Genomic DNA, 19,559 nt, shown 5'->3' on the forward strand with positions numbered 1-19,559 from the left:
GAATGTCAGAAGCGCTTTACTGGGCCCCAGGGCCTTCAGAAGCAGTCCTCACAGTCTGGGCAGGCCACCCCCCGCAGCTCCAGCTGCACAGGAAGTGAGTGGGTGAGGGGATCCGCACGGCTTCCTCCTACCGTGAAGGGTCTAGAAGATGCTGAACCCACAGGGGCTTCCCTCTTCCCCACCCCCGGCCTCTCCCCGATTCCCAGCATCCCGATCTGTCTTGGGGTGGAAGGGGAGCCTACGCCTTGAGCACAGGAAACTGGCTTGAAAGCAGCCACCTGTTCTGCTTGAGCGTTACTAGGAGCAGCGGTGAGGCGGAGGGGTCAGCAGCAGACATCATCCCGTCCAGGGGAGGGCTTGCAGACTCCCCCTGTCAGCCTGGCTCTTTCCCGCAGGCCCAAACCTCCCGGCTTGGCTCACTAAGGGCAGCGGGTGACTGGAGGAGCCTGGCTAAGCTGGGCAAAGCTAGAGCGGTCGTGGATGGCCGGGTGAGGCACGCACAAAGCATGGCTGCCTCGCCCAAGCTTAGGTCACCAGTCCCGCTCAGCCGGCTCTCGGTAGGGCAGGCCTAAGAGCCGGAAGACATCCTTCTCTGTGGGGGTGGGCAGCACTCGCCCAGACCCCACCTTGACACCTTGGCTGTTGCGGACCACAGCTGCGCTGAGGGCGTGCTCGGACAGGCTCATGCCCTTGGTCTTGGCCAGAGCTCGCATGGACCGGTTGAAGTGAGCGGAGCCAGTGAAGTAGAGCAGGGCACAGGCGAACTCACTGTAGGGCACGACGATAATGTCCAGCCGCCGGTGCCGCCGCCCGGGCCCCGGAAGCCGGCACACTCCCAAGTACTTCTGCTGCTGGCCATTGTCCTCCTGGCTCACCAAGTCATCTGTGAGGAACCCTGGCCCAATGCAAGGGATGTGTGTATAAAGCAAGAAGCCGGCCTACCTGCACCCTCCCGAGATGCCTGATCCCAGCCTTCTCTCCTCCCCGCTCACTCATTCCCACGGCGAGGGACCTTGCCCCCCCTCTAAGCCCAATCCCTCATCTGTGGAAGGTGGACAGGTGAGACCTTCCTACCCGTAGGGATGTGGGGCACCTGTTCTACAGTGTCCTCGGCCCCAGAAGAGGCGGGATTCTTGCAAAGCCCCTCCCCCACAGCACGTCTCAAACTGAGAACTTGGAGGTGACACCTTGGACATGGATGCCATGCCCTTCCAGCTTGCTCACCCCAAGACAGAGTGAATACCTTGCTGCCGAAGGCTGTCCAGGAGGCGGCTGAAGATGCCCTGGTGGGACCGGCCATCTGGGTGAGTGATAAGCACATCCACGTCCCCGCAGGTCACCTTCCCCCTTCGGTAAGAGCCACAGGCCACACACAGCAGCCCGGGATTGAAGGCCTGGGCTGACAGCCGGACCTGCGGAAGGGCGGGGAGGGGTGAACGGCTGGTGGCCTCTCCCATGACAGCATAAGGTTTGCACCATGTCCCAGGCCTATCCCCCTGCTGTATGCTAAGCTGAGGGGATGCGCCTGGGCCCCGTAGAGAGAAGCCTGTAGAAGACACGGGCTTTGCCTCTGCAGAAAGGCTCTGTATAAGAACCAGGGACACTTCAGGTTCTGGTTCCAACCCGCACCCAGAGGCTAGGCCTGTGAAAATCCACTGATAACAAAAAGCCACGTGCCTGCAGCTCAAGCTGCCTATGAATTTGGAGCTGATGGCAGTGTGTGGGAGTCAGGGTTTAGGGCCTGAGCGGGGGCTGGCAGAGCCTCCGATCTGGCTGAGAGAAAATGAAGCACAAAATACCACGGCACCTGTGGGAAAGGGAGGGCAGGAGCTGCCCACACCCTTCCAGGAGGGGTGAGACTGGCCTGTGGCTAGAAGGATCTGAAAGGCCTGACTGAGGAGGAATAAGCCCATTAGCCTCTGCCAGACACTGTGGAGGCCTTTAATATGTAGATGTACCCCACCCTCACTGCAGGACACTGAGGTTTCTGGGGCCCTGGATACCCACAGCCAGGACACCTCAATTCCCCTGACCTGACAAGCAGTTCTGCTAATCCCTTCAATCCCTTCTTGGGCCTCCCAGGAGAATGGGAAGAGGCGGCCTAGATGAGTAATCCATCAGCATCCCTACAGCTGGAGCCCTACTTGAGGGCAGGCTAGTGGGGAGCCTGGTTCCAATGGGCATTCTCTGTGCCTGGACACCGTAGCTGAGCAGTGACATGTCATCATTAGCAGCCCAGCTTGGTGATGGGCACACAATAGGGCCTATCTGTCCATCCAGCACAGTCCCATAGCTCCACGGCAGACCGCAGGCTGATTCAGCTATCACTCATCAAGACCCTAGGCCAAAGGGAAAGAACATTGCCCCACACCAGCTGAGCAAACAACAGAGACGTCCTGTCTCTCTGGACTCAACACTATATATAAACTTACAAACTTAGTTCCCCGCTCTAAACCAAACCTTTAAGATGGCCAAACCTTCTTTCTCTCTTTTTTAATTTTAATTTTTCTTATTTTTATGTGTGTTGGTGTTTTGCCTACATGTTTGTCTGTGTGAAGGTGTCAGATCCCCTGGAACTGGAGTTACAGACAGTTGTGAGCTGCCATGTGGGTGCTGGGAATTGAACCTGGGTCCTGGAAGAGCAGCCTGTGCTCTGGGCCATCTCTCCAGCCCCTAAACCTTATTTCTTGGCCAAATAAAACTCTTTCTTTTTCTTTCTTTCTGTGCTGCTGGGGATGGCAGGGTCTTGGGCACACTCGGCGACACTCTACCTCTGAACCCCACACTTGGACCTTGACAGTTACAAATATTAACAGCAAACAGAACAGAACCCCGGGAGAAATTCCTGACCAGGCTTACCCTTAACTAAGTCCTGGCCGTGCTCTCTTGAACCCACCCCCAAAGCTATGAGCTTTCATCTGAACCCAATTAATTCTGAGCAGCCTCGGGGGGCTTCAGACAGGTGCAGAGATATAGACACCTGGGCCATTTGTGTGTTTGGAGGGGAGGAGCCAGAGTTCTCTTTTCTTTTTCTTTTTTTTTTGAGACAGGGTCTCTCTGTGTAGCTCTGGCTGTCCTGGAACTCATTATGTAGACCAGGCTGACCTCGAACTCATAGAGATCCGCCTGCCTTTGCCTCCTGAGTGCTGGGATTAAAGGCGTGCGCCACCACTCCTGACCCCACAGTTGTCATCAAGCTCCCAAGGACAATGCAGCGCACCCCTGGCCTGCCCCTAATCTGGTCTGCTCAAACTCCCACACCCCAGCCCTGGGGACTGGGTCTGCTCCACTCTAGGCTGCCCAGTGCTTCTGCCCTCTGACCCTGAGACCACTCACCCACAGGGCTGGTGGTGCAGTGCCCACCTCCACCCCATGTCCTCTGGGCCTACAGCTCTGGTCTCAACCTGCTCTCTGCAATCTCTGGCAACCCCTGAACTTCTGCCCGTGGGGCTGCCCAGTAGGGGTTCGGGGCCTCTGGCTTCAGGCTTCGCCCTCCTTGGTGCTCAAGGAGTCATGCTTACTGTCTGCTCAATCTCCGCAGCCTCCTCCCGGGGCATGCGGTCCAGGAAGTCGTCATAGTGCTTCAAACCAATGGCCTGCTGAGCAGTCAGGGAGCTCAGGCTGCGGATGTCGTCTAGGTTCCGGAAACCCTGGAAAGAAACAGCCAGAGAGGGGGCTATGAGCACCCGGGACCGATGCAGTGGATGGCCCAGAAGGCACTGGTGGATCTGTCACAGCCACCGCCATGGAAGACATAAGGCAAGACTGACCAAGTCCAGCCTCTCTTCAGTAAGACACACCATAATCTGGGGACGCTGCTCCCTGATTCCTCGGTCTAAAACGGGTCTGGGCTTCACTCTCACCAGCTCCCAAGATCATTCTTGGCATGGCCAGGTTTGGGAGCCACTCTTTTAGACATGGAGCCCAAAGCCTGAGCTCCTTAGAAAGTCCCTTGCCAGAGCCAGGTGGATCTCTATGAGTTCAAGGCCAGCCTGGTCTACATAGCAAGTTCTAGGCTAGCCAGGGCCACATAGTGAGATACTTCCTCAAAAAATAAAAATAAAAAACAGGAAGTTCCTTGATGGTCTGTGGGACAGAGTAATGTATTTATTGTTCTTGTCCACACTTAAAGGACACTAAGCCACACAACTGTTCTGGGGACACGGGAGGGACCCATGTGAACTCTGGTGTCCTTGAAAAGCAGTCCCTTGTAGTTAGAGTCATTCCCATGAGAACACAGGGTGGGACGCACAAGGACCCTTCTCCCGCAGGAGAGGAGGAAGGGATGCACAAGGACCCTTCTCCCGCAGGAGAGGAGGAAGGGATGTGGTCAGAGGCTCTGTCCCACAGCAACACTGAAGTGGCAGGTGGGCAGGGTGTGACCTGATGGTACCACATCTGGGCAGTCTTGGTCCCAGCTCCCCAGATGTTGGAGAAGAGCTCCAAGACAGGCACACTGTCACTGATGTGGTCGAGCTTCCGCAGATGCCCGCTCTCCAGGATCTCCAGGATCTTCTCAGCCATCCGCTTGCCAATCCCTGGGATGCTGCAGGCCTCCTAGGAAAGAAGTAGTACAGAGGAGTAAGAAGCTAGGAAGGGAGAGCCAGCGGAAGGGAATCTGACGCCTTCAGCAGAAGATCTGCCCAGAGGCCAGCTCAGAAACCACACGGAACTTGTCCTTTGCTTCCCAGAGACCAGCAATAAAAGTAGAGAGACGGGCCAGGTGAAGTGGTGCATGCCTTCAATCCCAGAACTCCTGGAGGCAGAGGTGCATGCAGGCAGATCTTCCAGTTCCAGACCAGTCAGGGTGCCATACAGAGACTCTATCTCCAAAAGAAAAGAACAAACCAAACAACAACAAAAAGGTGAGAGAAGACAGGACTCATCACCATCACCACGGACACCACCATCATCAGGACTATGAACCACACTGACTGAGGATTACTGTACCACACTGACTGAGGATTACTGTACCACACTCACTGAGGATTATTGTACCACACTCAGTGAGGATTACTGTACCACACTGACTGAGGATTACTGTACCACACTGAGGATTACTGTACCACACTGACTGAGGATTACTGTACCACACTCACTGAGGATTACTGTGCCACACTGACTGAGGATTACTGTAACACACTCACTGAGGATTACTGTACCACACTCACTGAGGATTACTGTACCACACTGACTGAGGATTACTGTACCACACTGACTGAGGATTACTGTACCACACTGACTGAGGATTACTGTACCACACTGACTGAGGATTACTGTACCACACTGACTGGGGATTACTGTACCACACTGACTGAGGATTACTGTACCACACTGACTGGGGATTACTGTACCACACTGACTGAGGATTACTGTAACACACTGACTGAGGATTACTGTACCACACTGACTGAGGATTACTGTACCACACTGACTGAGGATTACTGTACCACACTGACTGGGGATTACTGTACCACACTGACTGAGGATTACTGTACCACACTCACTGAGGATTACTGTACCACACTGACTGATTACTGTACCACACTCACTGAGGATTACTGTACCACACTGACTGGGGATTACTGTACCACACTGACTGGGGATTACTGTACCACACTGACTGAGGATTACTGTACCACACTCACTGAGGATTACTGTACCACACTCACTGAGGATTACTGTACCACACTCACTGAGGATTACTGTACCACACTCACTGAGGATTACTGTACCACACTCACTGAGGATTACTGTACCACACTCACTGAGGATTACTGTACCACACTGACTGGGGATTACTGTACCACACTGAGGATTACTGTACCACACTGACTGAGGATTACTGTACCACACTCACTGAGGATTACTGTACCACACTGACTGATTACTGTACCACACTGACTGGGGATTACTGTACCACACTGACTGAGGATTACTGTACCACACTCACTGAGGATTACTGTACCACACTCACTGAGGATTACTGTACCACACTGACTGATTACTGTACCACACTGACTGGGGATTACTGTACCACACTCACTGAGGATTACTGTACCACACTCACTGAGGATTACTGTACCACACTGACTGATTACTGTAACACACTGACTGGGGATTACTGTACCACACTGACTGAGGATTACTGTAACAAACTGACTGAGGATTACTGTACCACACTGACTGAGGATTACTGTAACAAACTGACTGAGGATTAGTGTACCACACTGACTGGGGATTACTGTACCACACTGACTAGGGGTTACTGTATCTCATTCTGTGCTACTGGGACCATCTTTCAACCTTACAAAAACACTGAATGGGCTACTGTTGTTAATTTCTTTCAAATGATTTGTCTATAGAGTCCACAATGAATGGGCTCCAGAGTCTAATGCATGTACCATCGTGCCTGGCTTTAAACTTCTTTTTTTTTGTTTTTTCCAGACAGGGTTTCATTGTGTGGCCCTGGCTGTCTTGGAGCTCACTCTGTAGACCAGGCTGGTCTCAAACTCACAGAGAACTGCCTGCCTCTGCCTCCTAAATACTGGGATTAAAGGCATGCGCCACCACCACCTGGCTAAACTTATTATATAAAAACACTTGGAAGTAGAGGGAACAGTGTAATAAACCCCAAAGCACCCATTTCCCAGTCCTAACAATTTTGCTGGTCTGTTTTCAACTACCTTTTTTTTTTATATATTTTATCAGCATGTCTCTGCGTAAGTCCCACCCATTATAAAATCTTAACCACTAAATTCAATGTCCATTGGTGACTAGTGCTGCCACCTGTAGTCAGAAGTTTTCCTGTGTCCTGCCTGGTCCTGCAGTCACTGGGACCCAAGTAAACACACAGAGGCTTATATTATTTACAAACTGAAGTCTATTGCAGTCCTCTCGCTAGCTAGCTCTTATATCTTACATTAACCCATTTCTTTTTTTTTGGTTTTTCGAGACAGGGTTTCTCTTGTGTAGCTTTGCGCCTTTCCTGGAACTCACTTGGTAGCCCAGGCTGGCCTTGAACTCACAGAGATCCGCCTGGCTCTGCCTCCCGAGTGCTGGGATTAAAGGCGTGCGCCACCACCGCCCGGCCACATTAACCCATTTCTATTAATCTATGTTTTGCCACATGTTCTGTGGCTTACTGGTCTACTAGTATGTTATTCCTTCCTTGGGTGGCAGACTGGTGTCTCTCTCTCTCCTCTCCTTTCTTCTTCCTGTCTATCTGCTTGTATTTCCTGCCTGCCTCTAAGCTGCCTTGCCATAGGCCAAACGGCTTTATTTATCAACCAATCAGAGCAACACATATTCACAGCATACAGAAAGACATCCCACAGCACCTCCCCTTTTCTGTCTAATCAAAAAGGAAGGTTTTAACTTTAACATAGTAAAATTATATATAACAAACAGATATTAAGCAAAAATTACAGTTACAATATCTAGTCTATTTGTAAATAAAATATTTGCAAAATAAAATATTCTATCTATCCTATATTTGTGAGTCTAAAGTTTCATATCTAATTTATCTTTTATCATAACCAAGAAAAATTATAACCCTCTAGTCTTCAACTACATCAAAGACCCCAGAAGAATAAAATAATCCCTAAATAAACAAGAAGTGCATTGTAAGCAACTTCCAAAAATCTAGAATGACAGAGATAGCTGCCTGCCTGGACAGTCATCCAAAGTTTTCTACTTCATGTCTCATGTGGGCTGAGATTAGAGACGCAAAGGTACAGAGACACAGTGGCCTGCAGGCTTGAGCTACAGTATGGCGGGTTTGCAGTGTGTAGACCTGAGCTACAGCATGGCAATTCCCACCACGGTACACAGTGGCATCTCCAAGCCACACAACATACTGCATGGTGGATTTAGCTTTTGATAGTATAGAGAAGGAGGAGGAGGAAGAAGAAGAGGAGGAGGAAGAGGACGAGGAGGAGAAGGAGGAGAAGGAGGAGGAGAAGAAGAAGAAGAGGTTTCTGAGCCTCCCAGAGTCAGCAGAGAGCATGGCTCCCAGAGTTGGCAGTGAATTACCTCTGCCATGTTGGGAAGCTGAGGTGGGTGGAGTCAGCAGCCAAGGCTTTTGTCCTAGTTTAAAGCAACAGATTGACAAAAAGACAGATTCAAATGGAATAAAACTGTAAATGGTTTACATTGTGTGTAAAAATATATATAGGCTTGGAAGAGAAAGGAAAAGGAGGATATGCAGTTATATAAAGAAATAGTTTTAAAAAATAAAGTCTTTAAAGAGACAGTAAAAGTAATATAAAAAATAAGCCATGTGAAGACAGAAATCACACACAGAGTCTGGATTATATTGTGTTTGGGATTTTTAACTGCAGAAAGACATTTGATTGTAAAGGCTGCTGATATATTAATATATATTAATATTTTAATTATTATATTTATATTTAAATATTATATAATATTTTAATAAATATATTTAAATATAAATTAAATATATTATATATTAAAATATAATTTAATATATTAATATATTAAAATATATATATATATATATATATATATATATTTTTTTTTTTTTGGTTTTTCGAGACAGGGTTTCTCTGTGTAGCTTTGCGCCTTTCCTGGAGCTTACTTGGTAGCCCAGGCTGGCCTCGAACTCACAGAGATCCGCCTGCCTCTGCCTCCCGAGTGCTGGGATTAAAGGCGTGCGCCACCAACGCCCGGCAAATATATATTATTTAATATATATATATTAAAGGTATCTTGACTTCAAAGTTTGTGTCTAAGGATACGTTGCTTTGGAAAGAGGTTCTGCTTTTGCTTCCACAGAAGATGAGAACCTGTGGATTGCTTCTAGTCTAATATGGTTTGATCAGCTAAGACCCCTGAAAGGTCTCCAATTACACCATGGCCCAGATGATCCAACATCCAGAATGGCTTCAAGGCAACTGGCTCAGACAATGCAGCCTCACAGACTACTCCAGTCGGGACTTGACCTTAACTCCTAATTTTCTCAGGATCCCCTTAAGATTGCCAGCACCCCCATCCAGCAGGAAGTAATATGAGAAGTTATACCCAAATTCCCAAAATATTGTTTATAAATGTTTATTTTTTATTTAAAGGAGATTGATTATAAATGTAATCTCTTTCTAAAGAAGAAAGGGGGATATGACATAGAAATGTAGGATAGATATGATAGAATAGAAGGATAGATTATTGAATCTACTTTTAAAGATCAACAGCTTGTTTGAAATGTTTTACATTGCTATAGATTTTAGTTTACTGATACAAATTTAAAGTTAATTTTGTTATACTGTATGTATATTTCTACTCTTGTTTAAGGTATTGGGTTTTTACAGCTCATTTGAAATTGTAATGTATAATTAAGAAATACAGATTAATAGTCATCTAGGATAATCAAACTTATAGTCATGTTAGTTAAGTTTTTTTAGGTATACAAAGACATATTTCTATTAGGTAGGTAATCTTCAAACAGCCATCAACTGCTAATTAATAAGAGGCCTCTTCCCCAACCTCCAAGTACCTGGTAGGAGCTCACAGGCTTGTGGAAGCTCTTGAGGGCATTGATGGCCTTGGCGTAGCCCAGGGCCCTCCACTTGTCTCCCTGGACACTGTAGGCTTTAGCCAGAACTTCTAGCTTCTCTGTGATATGCAGGTTGTAATTAGTTGTCTTCTGGCTCGAGGGCTGTGCACAGACCCACTTCTCCAGGGCTTCTGGGGCTGGGTCAGGTCCACCATTTTCCTCAGGGGAAGTGGGATAGTGCCCACTGATCAAGGCTTCCAGATCTGCTGAGCTAACCTGGGGTCCTTCCTCATCACTGGTTTCATCATCTGAACTGAGCTGGAAACAGAAGAAACAATAAATCTGTGTCCTCCTCAAAAGCCAGGATTGTGTTTGGTGGGTAGGAGTCTCCTACTCTGACTGTGCTGATGAGGCTGCTCTGGGCTTACGCCTTCTTCAGCGCGAGGTCATGCTCCACAGGGCTCCTCCAGAGCCCTGGGATTCCCAGCAGTGTGTGGTAGACGTGGCTTGGTAAATGCAGAAGAGATGAATGTTGGGAAGAGAGGAACAGCTTCTTAATCAAAAAAGACCTAGAATTCTCTGTATAAGCAGCAGGCCCTTCCATTTCTGTGGTCAGGGCCCTGAGCTGGGAGCTTCTCACCTGCGCTGGGGTTCTTGGTGCTTTTTCTGCCTTTGGAGGAGGAGATGCAGTTCCGGTGTGAGGAGAGGGAAGAGAGAGGGTCGTCCTGGATGCGGCCTCCTGGGGGTCAGGGGCAGAAGAGCCTCGGTCTGCCTTGCTGGGCTGGGCTTGGTCCAAGGAACTGGAGAGTAGGAGGTCACAGGCCGTTAGAGTATAAAAGTCTACCTGTCTCTCCCCCAGTCTTTCTCTCCACTGAACCCTGCGTTTCCAGGTATGCCCGATTTAAAAAGGAGGAGTTGTTTTTGAAGAACTCAAGATGGAAACTCAGGATGCTATCAACAAACACCTGAGGAAGGCGAGGGGCAACCCACCTCTTGGGCAGGGAAAGGCTGAATCCGGCCGTGTCCATCAGCCTTCTCTCCTGCAGGCACAAGCTCAGCCAGGCTGACTTCACCAGCTGAACACTGGGGGGTAGCCGGGGCAGTCTGAGGAGTCGGAGAGCACGCTGACAGTCCATGTTTTCATCCACCACAATGTGAGTGACTCCTGGGGCCTGGGCAGAGCACACCTGGCCGCCATGATGGATAATCTGCTTTTCAAAGAGCTCAGCCCGGGCTCGCCCAATGCCGGTGGGCATAATGTGAGCCTTCAAGGAGCTCAGCCATTCTGTGGAGAGGAGAGCCAAATGCCTATTACCGTATTATTATTTATTATTATTATTATTATTATTATATTACCATTATTATTATTTAAGACAGGGTCTCATGTAGCCCAGGCTGGCCTCAAACTCATTACGCAGCAGAGGATAGCCTTGAACTCCTGATTCTCTTGCCTCTACCTCCAAGTGCTGGGATTCCAGATGTATGTATGTCACTGAGCTGGGAAACTTATAAATACAGTCACGATGAACTGTGTGAAATCGCCTCCCTTCAAAGTAATCATTTTCCTGCCACCCAAAAAGCAAAATGCCTTCAAAGAAGTCTACCACCAACACAGCAAACTTTCTCAAGGGCTGTCACTTGAGTGCAGGAGTTAGGATTTTGTGTGTCCTGTTCCTGGTGCAAACGAGAGCAGTGCTTGGCATGTCACAGGTCATCTATAAGTATTTGTGACTGAATAAATGAAGCCTCTTGCTTTGAAGACAGTTCAAAAATCATTTTATCACCTATTTTTTTTCCCAGCAAAGCACACATTTCTTACCATTACAAGTTCCTTCCCTCCGTCTAGAAGACTTGACCAACACTCCCAACCCCTTAAAATCTCTGCCATCTATTTTACAACTTCGGTGGCCAAACAGCTTAGAACAAGCCCAGGGACTCAGGGGGATCTGTTCGCTCCTAGGGCTGCCTCTAACACAACCGAGAATTCTAAGGGCCACTTCCTGAGGAATCGGGGAACACTTTCTCACGGAGCTCTCGGGATGGAGAAGATAACACAGCAAACGGCCTATCAAAGACAAAGCACAGCTATGGTGGCACACACCTTTAGTCCCAGCACTCGGGAGGCAGAGGCAGGCGGATCTCTGAATTCAAGGCCAGCCTGGTCTACAGAGTGAGTTCCAGGACAGCCAGAGCTACAGAAAGAAACCCTGCCTTGAAAAACAAAGACAAACAGCAGCTGGATGTGGTGTTGCACATCTGTAAGCCCAGCACTGGGGAGGTTGAGACAGGAGGATCGGGACTTATTATGGTCATTCATTCTCGGCTACAAGGCAAAGTCAAGATTACAACGGGACTCTAAACAAGAGACCAAAGTAAATATAAGTAGGTATAAAGAGATCTGAGCCCTACACAGGTAAGACCACGTCCATTATCTGATTCTGGACAACAGAAGGCTGAGGGTTCAAGTGCATGAGCTCTCAGAGTGGGCCAGCTCACCTCCAGCTTCTCCCGCTTCCCTTCTGGGAATCTTCGCAAGTGCTTTTGATGATGACTCTGCATGGATTTTCTTTCGCTTGGGAAACGCCTTCAAGATACCCTGGGGGTCCATTGAAGTGTGGTTGGATCCTTGCCATTCTGTTTAAGGATAGATGTCATGCAGAAATCCAAGATTAAGGGCCTGCAGAGACGGGCTTTGGGAGCAGGAGACCCTTCCTCAGAGGTCTCAGACACCCGAGTTAAACATCACTGGTGTAATACGAGCTCCACACACACCAGCCTTTCAGCGTTAAGAGTACTGAGTGAAGTCGGGGAAAGGCTGGGACTATGGAAGCCAGGGGTGGGATTGGCTTTTGACTCAAGGGAAACAACATTGGAAGGAGAGGGTTGCCCTGCAGGTCCAGTGCACAGTCGGCCTCTGCTTCCACTTCCAAGAGGCTTTTCCAAAATGAGAACGAGCTAGGAAACAGGCCCACATTTTTAGTGAAGTCTTCATATCCCCCAAATAGTGGAGTCTGAAGGACACGTGCACACACACCTCCTCTTTCTCTAGCCTCAATGTGCATTTGCAGAGGAAAACTTCAGGGAAAGTTGCGGGCACGCGGCGCACCTGCCCCTGTGGCAGCCTCGTGGCGGGGGATGGGGGGGGGACTGAGCCCCGTAGCTGCAGGGAAATGGGGTGCAGCCGCAGCAGGTGTAAGGTGCCCTCACAGCTGGGGGTGGGCAAGGCTGGAGCAGGTGCGCCCCATGCAGCTGGCGCGAGCCTGGGACTCCCAGCTGGGGCCAGAAGAGAGCGGGTGCTGGGACCCCAAAAGTCCTAGGAACCTCCCCAGCCGACCGGGCCCCAGAGCCGGTGACACTAGGCCAGAATCTCCCGCAAACAGAAATAAACTCACCATGGGAGCCAATGAAAACGAACCGGGCGGGAGAAGTGGGGGGGTGGGGGATTGAAAAGTAAATGCCCAGAACACCTTCCGGGTCACCCGGAAGTGACCCTCGGCCCAGCAGTTGCCATGGAAGTGGCCGGGCGCGTTGCTGGGCGGAGGGAAGATGGCGGTGACTAGCTGGCTGGAGAGTCTGCGGGCTGCCGAGAAGACGGCGCTGCTGCAGGATGGTAACTCGAGCCCTCTCCTCCTCTCCCCCAGGGCGGGCTCTGCGCGCCGGCTGCTCCGCGGAGGGCCTCAGCCTGGGCGGGCAGAGCTGGAACTGTCGCCGCCCTCAGCCACGCTAGCTTCCTGCGTTTGCAGAGGAGGAAACTGAGGCCCTGGGAGATGGCTGGAGTGGAACTCAAGTCTCAGGTCACCCACATCTAGCTTTCCTTACACCCTCCCGCCCCGCTCAGAGTTTGGTTGGTAATTCCCAATAATTCATTTTACACTCGTCGTTCCACAGGGCTGTACCAAGAGGCGAATTCTCTACCCCATTTTTGTTTTTTTTTTTTTTTTTTTTTTTTTTTTTTTTTTTTTTTTTTTTTTTTTTTTTTTTTTTTTATTGAAATCCAGGAAGGTTTTGACCAGCCTCAGGTTTTGCAGATTCTCAGGTACAACTGTATCATGACCTGGGACCCCATGCATCTCAGTTTGGAGGTCCTATTGATGATGGCAACCCAGTGGCACAGAATGGAGGGACACCAGGGTTTTAGATCAACTCTGCCGTTGATTTACATGTTAATTTGTTAGAACCCCGTTTTCTTCAACTATAAAATGAAGCAAGTGGGCTGCCAGTGTTGTTTCAGAGGTCCTTTCCAACTGTGTTTTGTTTAGAGTGGATTTTTAAATGTTCTCTGATCTTTAGGGGAGATAGAACAAGGGCCAAGATCTAAATGATTAGGAACAGGAGTTTGAATAACAGCTTTTCCCCATCCTGCAATTGGTCGATCCAAGTCCCCTCGAGAGGTCTTCCCTGGATCCGCTTGGCAGTCAGGGTGAAGTAGATCTGAATTCCCTTTAAAGCTTAACAGCTAGGGACTTAGATCCACAAGTAGCTGCCAGTCAAAGAAGCATGAAGTTTATGGAAGGTAAAATCAGGTTTCATTTGTTCCTAACTGCAGCGTTTAGGGAGGCCTTGACTGTGTGTCAGATTCTGTGCTAGAGCAGACAGAAACAACAACAACAACAACAAAACAAACAAAAAACCCACGGTCTGTGGTCTCCTAGGAGTTCACAGAATGATCAAGAAGAAAACATGTAAGTAAATAGCAGCTTGTGTTAAATAGGTTGGGATCTTAGCAGGTCATGCAGCCCATGCCTGTCAGCTCTGCACTGGAGAGCCAAGGCAGGAGACTCTAGCTTGCGGGGTGGGGGCGGTGTTGAGATACTGTGCGAAATGCTAAGAAAGCATACAAGTAAAAATGATTTTCTCTTTGGATAATGACCAAACAGAAGAGGTGGTATTTCCAGCCCCTACAGGATTACTGATAGGTTCTTGGTAAGTGGAGATGGAAGAATGGCCATAAGCAGATGAACCACATGTAGAGGCAAGGACGTGTGACAGTGTAAGGCTGGTTAAGTGTCAGGAAACCAGTCACCATCCAGGCACACTGTCCGTGTTGTATCAACTGTCTTGATACAGAGTAAGTAACAGTCTCTTCTCAAGAGGCTGTCAGAGGTAGAGAATGAAGAGCCGTAGAAAAGTTGGAACATGCTGTGATCTTGCGGTGTGCAGATTTGGGACATTACTTCACAGGGTAGTGGTCTTTTTGTTTGTATTTTGAGACGGGGTCTCACTATGTAGTCCTGGCTGGCCTAAAATGTCCTGTGTAGACCAGGCTGGCCTTGAAGGTACAGAGGTCCTCCTGCCTCTGCCTCCCTAGCTTTAGGATAAAGGGCATGTACCACCATGCCTGATCTGGTTTTTGTTTTTATTATGGTTTAAAAACAAAAGACATAAAGTTTACTGTTGTAACCGTTTTTCGGTGCAGTTGGGTGCCATTAATTACATTCACATTGTTGCGCAACTGTTACCACCATCCAACTCCAAAACTTTTCATTCTCAAAACCCACCCTCCGCACCCCCCAGAACTTGACCCCACACTCTCTTCTCCCCGGCCCCTAGCAACCTCCATTCTTCTTTGGGTTTCAGTTATCTTGACTAATCAAAGAGCCTCGTGTACGTGGAATCAAATAGTATTTGATTTAATTATTTCACATTGCAGAAGGTTTTCAAGGTTCATCTATGTTGTCACATATGCAGAATTTCCTTTTTATATTTTTGTGTGCTTGTGTGGAGGCCAGAGGTCAACCCTGGTGTCCTTCTTCCTCACAGTTGCCCGCAATGGTTTGTGGATTTCTTTTCTTTTTCTTTTCTTTTTTTCTTTTTAATGTTTGTATGTGTATATGTGTATACCTGCCACAGCATGTATGTGGAGATCAGAGGACAGCTTGTGGGAACTGGTACTTTGCCTCCACCATGTGAGTTCTGGGATCAGTCAGGTTGTCTGGCTTGGTAACAAGCACTTTCACCTGCTCATCCGTCTTGCTGGTCTCCATCTTGTTTGGAGACAGGGTCTCTCACTGGGACCTAGGCCTTGCCAATTAGGCTGAGCTGGCTGCTCAGCGAGCCCCAGGATCCTCCTGTCTCCTGCTCCCCAGTCATGGGGTCATATGCACATGTCACTGCCCCAGACTTCGTGTGTGAATGCTAGGGATCGAATTCAGGTCCTCATGCTTGAGAGGCCAGCTGACTGCTCCCTGCCCAGCACCAGCCTGTGCCCTAAAGCTGTCCTTCTGCGTGTGTACACTCTCCTCCGAAGTGTCCATCCATCTTCTGATGGGCACTTGGCTTGCTTCTGCCTTTTGACTGGTGTGAGTAATGCTGTTCGAACAAGAATAATATTCAAGTGCATGCTGAAGTCTGCTTTGTTGCTTTTGGTCATAGGGCAGTATTTTGGCAGGGGTGGGGGTTGGGGGTGGGGATATGGTGTATTTGTGTGTGATGCTTGCATGTAAGTGTGCAGGAGCATACACCCATGTGTTTGTACACAGAGGCCATAGCAGGACTCAGGTGTGTGAAGGGAGGCTTTCACTTCAGTCCTCTCTTGGTCCCTGCCTTACTTCAGGGTTCCTGAGCCAGAGCTCCCCCTTTTGGCCTTTGGGAACTGCCTGTCTCCGGCCCCAACGCTGAGGTTACATGCGTGTACAGCCACACCCAGCAATTTATGTAGATGCTGAGGATTCAAACTCAGTTCCCCATGCCTGCAGAGCAAATACTCTTACCTGTGAAGCATTCAGATTCTTTTTTTTTTTTTTTTTTTTTTTTTGGTTTTTCGAGACAGGGTTTCTCTGTGTAGCTTTGCGCCTTTTCCTGGAGCTCACTTGGTAGCCCAGGCTGGCCTCGAACTCACGGAGATCCGCCTGGCTCTGCCTCCCGAGTGCTGGGATTAAAGGCGTGCGCCACCACCGCCCGGCAAGCATTCAGATTCTTAAGGGCGTTGATATTATTGAATATTATTAATATTATTGATTGATTATTGAGGCCTGCCAAGAGACCTTGCAAATTTTGGAATGACTCAAGGAAACTGCCCTAGAGGAGTGAGTTAAACAGGAGAAAGCCACCTTGGGGCTCTTATTCTTGAAGCTGATGGGAGGTACATGTCCACTGGGTGCAAAGACCCTTTGGACAGTCTTCCTGAGGTAGCTACCTGTATCTCCTTACCTGCCTGGGAGAAAAAGAAGCAAGTCCAGAGCCCTCCCCTTGACAAGTGCTGTGAGCCAGGAGACTCCCAGAGGCTCTTTTATCCTTTTAATAGATGCTGCATCAATGTGTTTCACTCTTTCGGTCAGCATTTGAGTTCCTGTGGCTGATCTCTGGGAAACCATGGACACCCCCCCACCCCCCAATCCAATGGAAGAGAATAACCAATAGCTCACATAAGAGACGTAAAAATCATAAAGCAAGTGTGTGTCAGGAGGAAGATACATGATGGTAGCATCCTGGGCCCTGTGCTGGCCATGGCCTAGAGATGTGTAGACGAAGGCAGAGTGACAGTGGCTGGAAGTACCCGTCAGGAACCCAGCTCCTCTCAGGGCGGATGGCCCTGGTTGTAGGGAGTGGGGAGAGAAAGACATTGCTGTCGTTCCTGTCAGACGCTTTTGACGCTGCTGAGGGGGCACAGAGAGGGAAGGGACCCATCTGCCACGGTGGCTGCAAGTGATAGGTAGGGGAGACTTGCAGTGAAGGGACATTTGAACCAGGTTTCCAAGAGCGAGCAAAGCTCTGCAGTCGGGAAGAAGCATGGCTTGTTTGGGGGTGGAAGCAGCGTAGCGAAGACGCGTTGGGAGAAGGGAAGGGAGCCTGGGACACATCTTAAAAGCGGTGGTGGCCATCGGTTGGCAAGAACCTCGGGGGAGGCTCTGCAAGGCTCTGGGGGTGGGGGTGGGGCTGTTGTTTGGGGGATAGACGTCTCGGTCTGCAGGGGAGGTCAAGGGCAGCTTTGTGGTAAGGTGCTCTTTGCTCTGTGTGTAGGGAAGAGGATGGTGCACTATTTGTTCCCAGATGGCAAGGAAATGGCCGAAGAGTACGATGAGAAGACGAGTGAACTACTTGGTAAGTGTGGGGCTCCCCGTGGGTCCTCAGCGGCGCGTGGGGCTGCCTGAGCTCCAGGTGAACGCTCTGGCCTTGGGCTGGCGCGGGGAGCTCGGCAAGCAGTGTGCGTGGCGGGGAGATGGCAGTCCTTGGGGGCAAGACTGTTCTGAGAACAATATAAACGTGAGGAGCCAGTGGAGTCCTGCCCAGTACAGCCCATCCCCCACCTCCAGATAGAGGAAAGGGCGATGAGCCTCTGAGCCAGGGGTGAGGTTCTAAGAAACAACTGGAAGAGCAGATCACAGAAGAGGCTGGGTAGAGGCAGTGGTGGTGAGGGCAAGGCTTGCACGCCAAGCTTCTTGGTTGCTTGTTCTGTTGCTTGCTGAAGCCACACCAAGGGCAAGCCTCGGACGGGGCGCCTTCTGACCTCAGCTCCTAGACGGCCCCATTAAATATGACCCTCCTCTTGAGTGACATGAGTGACTGGGTAGCAATGGCGGGTTTTGCGGCACCATCGCTCTTGTGCCCGCAGGGTCCCCCTCCTTGAGAACAGGCTCGTGAATAGGAGCTCCAGCTCAGATTTCTGGGGATTATTTGATTTGCTTGTTCTCTGTTCCCAGGGATGCAAATCGGCATTAACTGACTTCCCAGAGCTGGGTGGCTGGCCCTGTGACCCAGGGCCCAAAGCTGTCTGCCATGGGAGCTGGTCTCTTTATTAACTCGCACCTGAAATGCTAAGACCAAGGATGGGATCATGGGCTGAGTTATTTTCTTGTCCTTATTCCTGACTTTCATTTCTTCCCGGGTCTGATCGACAGGTAGCATTGGTGAGGGGATTTCTTTTTCCCTTTTCCTGACAGCTCATAAATGTCTCGCACTGACAGCATGGGTTATACTGGTTTGCATATTCTCTCCGTCTCCAGTCTTAAAATGTGTGTGCTGCGCATGCTCAGTTGCAGTGAAGTGTTGATCCCTTCTTCTTATGAGCTGCTTGGGCTCCAGTCCCAATTGGTTTAGTCTGGTGCTATTAAAAATCTTGATGTGTTTAGCATATGACACTGATTCGTTGGAAACCAATACAGTAGTAATATCCTCACAATGCATTGTAATTTATAGTGCTCCCAGGGGGTGACAGCCTTGGAATGTCTAACAGGGGAGAACTTATGAAAGCAGAGGTCACGTGAGCTAACCACCACCATCACTGAGTCCAGCCTCCGCTCCTGCCCAGCCCCTCATGGCCTGTCTTTTCTCCACACAGCAAATAAAGCAGGTAGAGCTGTGGAGGCTGTAACAGTAGACAGTCCCAGCCCCTTTGCCATGCTTGGGCATGGCATTAAAATGAAGACTAAGGCCAGGTTCCTCTTTGGAGCACGATGTGCTCTGCGGCCCCACTTCTGGTGGTGGCAGTTGGCTCGAGCAAGCCTTCAGACTTCCTTTTGTTTAACAGCAAGAATGGAGGAGGGACATAGTTCCCCGTTTGGCTGATTTACCTAATAATGACGTTACCACACTAGCCGGGCATCATTCCAGGGGCTCTACTCGAATTTCTTCATGTAACCATCTTCTTTAAGGCCCCACGACATAGGCACTGTTGTCCCCATTTTACAGTTGGAGAAGTAAGCTCAGAGAAGTTAAGCACCATGTTGAAAATCACAAAGCTGGATGATGTCTGGTCCAGACTGAAGCTTGGCTCCATCCTAGGAAGTAGTTGAGTCTCAGTGGACAGTGGCATAGTGTTAGAGCTAAGAATCCTTAAATCCTGTTCACTTTATTTTGTTCTTGTTTTCTTAAGACATGGAACTCACTGTGTACCCCAGGCTCGGCCATCCTCCCATCCAAGCCTCCTCAGAGCTCAGGTAAAATGTGTGTGCCACCAAGCTCGAAGCTCCATTTCTTGTTTTTTATCTCCCCCCAACCCCCAACCCAACTGCCCTTGCAAAATACTGCCCAAACAAGTTGTCTGCTTGTTTGTTTCTGAGACGGGGGTCTCCAGACATTGCCCAGGCTAGCCTCAAACTTTGGAGGCTCA

General features: G+C 49.5%; 2 protein-coding genes across 3 annotated transcripts in view; one reads left to right on the forward strand and one right to left on the reverse strand.

Annotated features, from left to right (window-relative positions):
* Positions 1-13,004, reverse strand: Poll (DNA polymerase lambda). The gene is made up of 9 exons (XM_006988192.3): positions 12,904-13,004; positions 12,008-12,145; positions 10,502-10,796; positions 10,152-10,311; positions 9,512-9,829; positions 4,384-4,557; positions 3,522-3,650; positions 1,244-1,412; positions 1-895 (listed from the first exon to the last, which is right to left on the reverse strand). Exons 2-9 carry the CDS (start codon positions 12,117-12,119, stop codon positions 531-533), a joined length of 1,722 nt encoding a protein of 573 aa, XP_006988254.1. The 5' UTR covers positions 12,120-12,145; positions 12,904-13,004; the 3' UTR covers positions 1-530.
* Dpcd (deleted in primary ciliary dyskinesia homolog (mouse)) overlaps positions 12,969-19,559 on the forward strand; it is an 18,010-nt gene continuing 11,419 nt past the window's right edge. The window contains exons 1-3 of one of the 2 annotated variants that reach the window (XM_042264429.2): positions 13,001-13,121; positions 14,058-14,193; positions 17,471-17,551. In XM_042264429.2, the coding sequence (XP_042120363.1) occupies positions 14,175-14,193; positions 17,471-17,551 (100 nt within the window). In that variant the 5' untranslated portion in view covers positions 13,001-13,121; positions 14,058-14,174. Of the gene's footprint in view, positions 13,122-14,057; positions 14,194-17,470; positions 17,552-19,559 lie in introns of both variants that reach the window. The other variant, XM_006988190.4, reaches the window with a different exon arrangement.

This window comes from Peromyscus maniculatus, chromosome 1, assembly GCF_049852395.1.
Source record: "Peromyscus maniculatus bairdii isolate BWxNUB_F1_BW_parent chromosome 1, HU_Pman_BW_mat_3.1, whole genome shotgun sequence".
NCBI classification, from domain to species: Eukaryota; Metazoa; Chordata; class Mammalia; order Rodentia; family Cricetidae; genus Peromyscus; species Peromyscus maniculatus.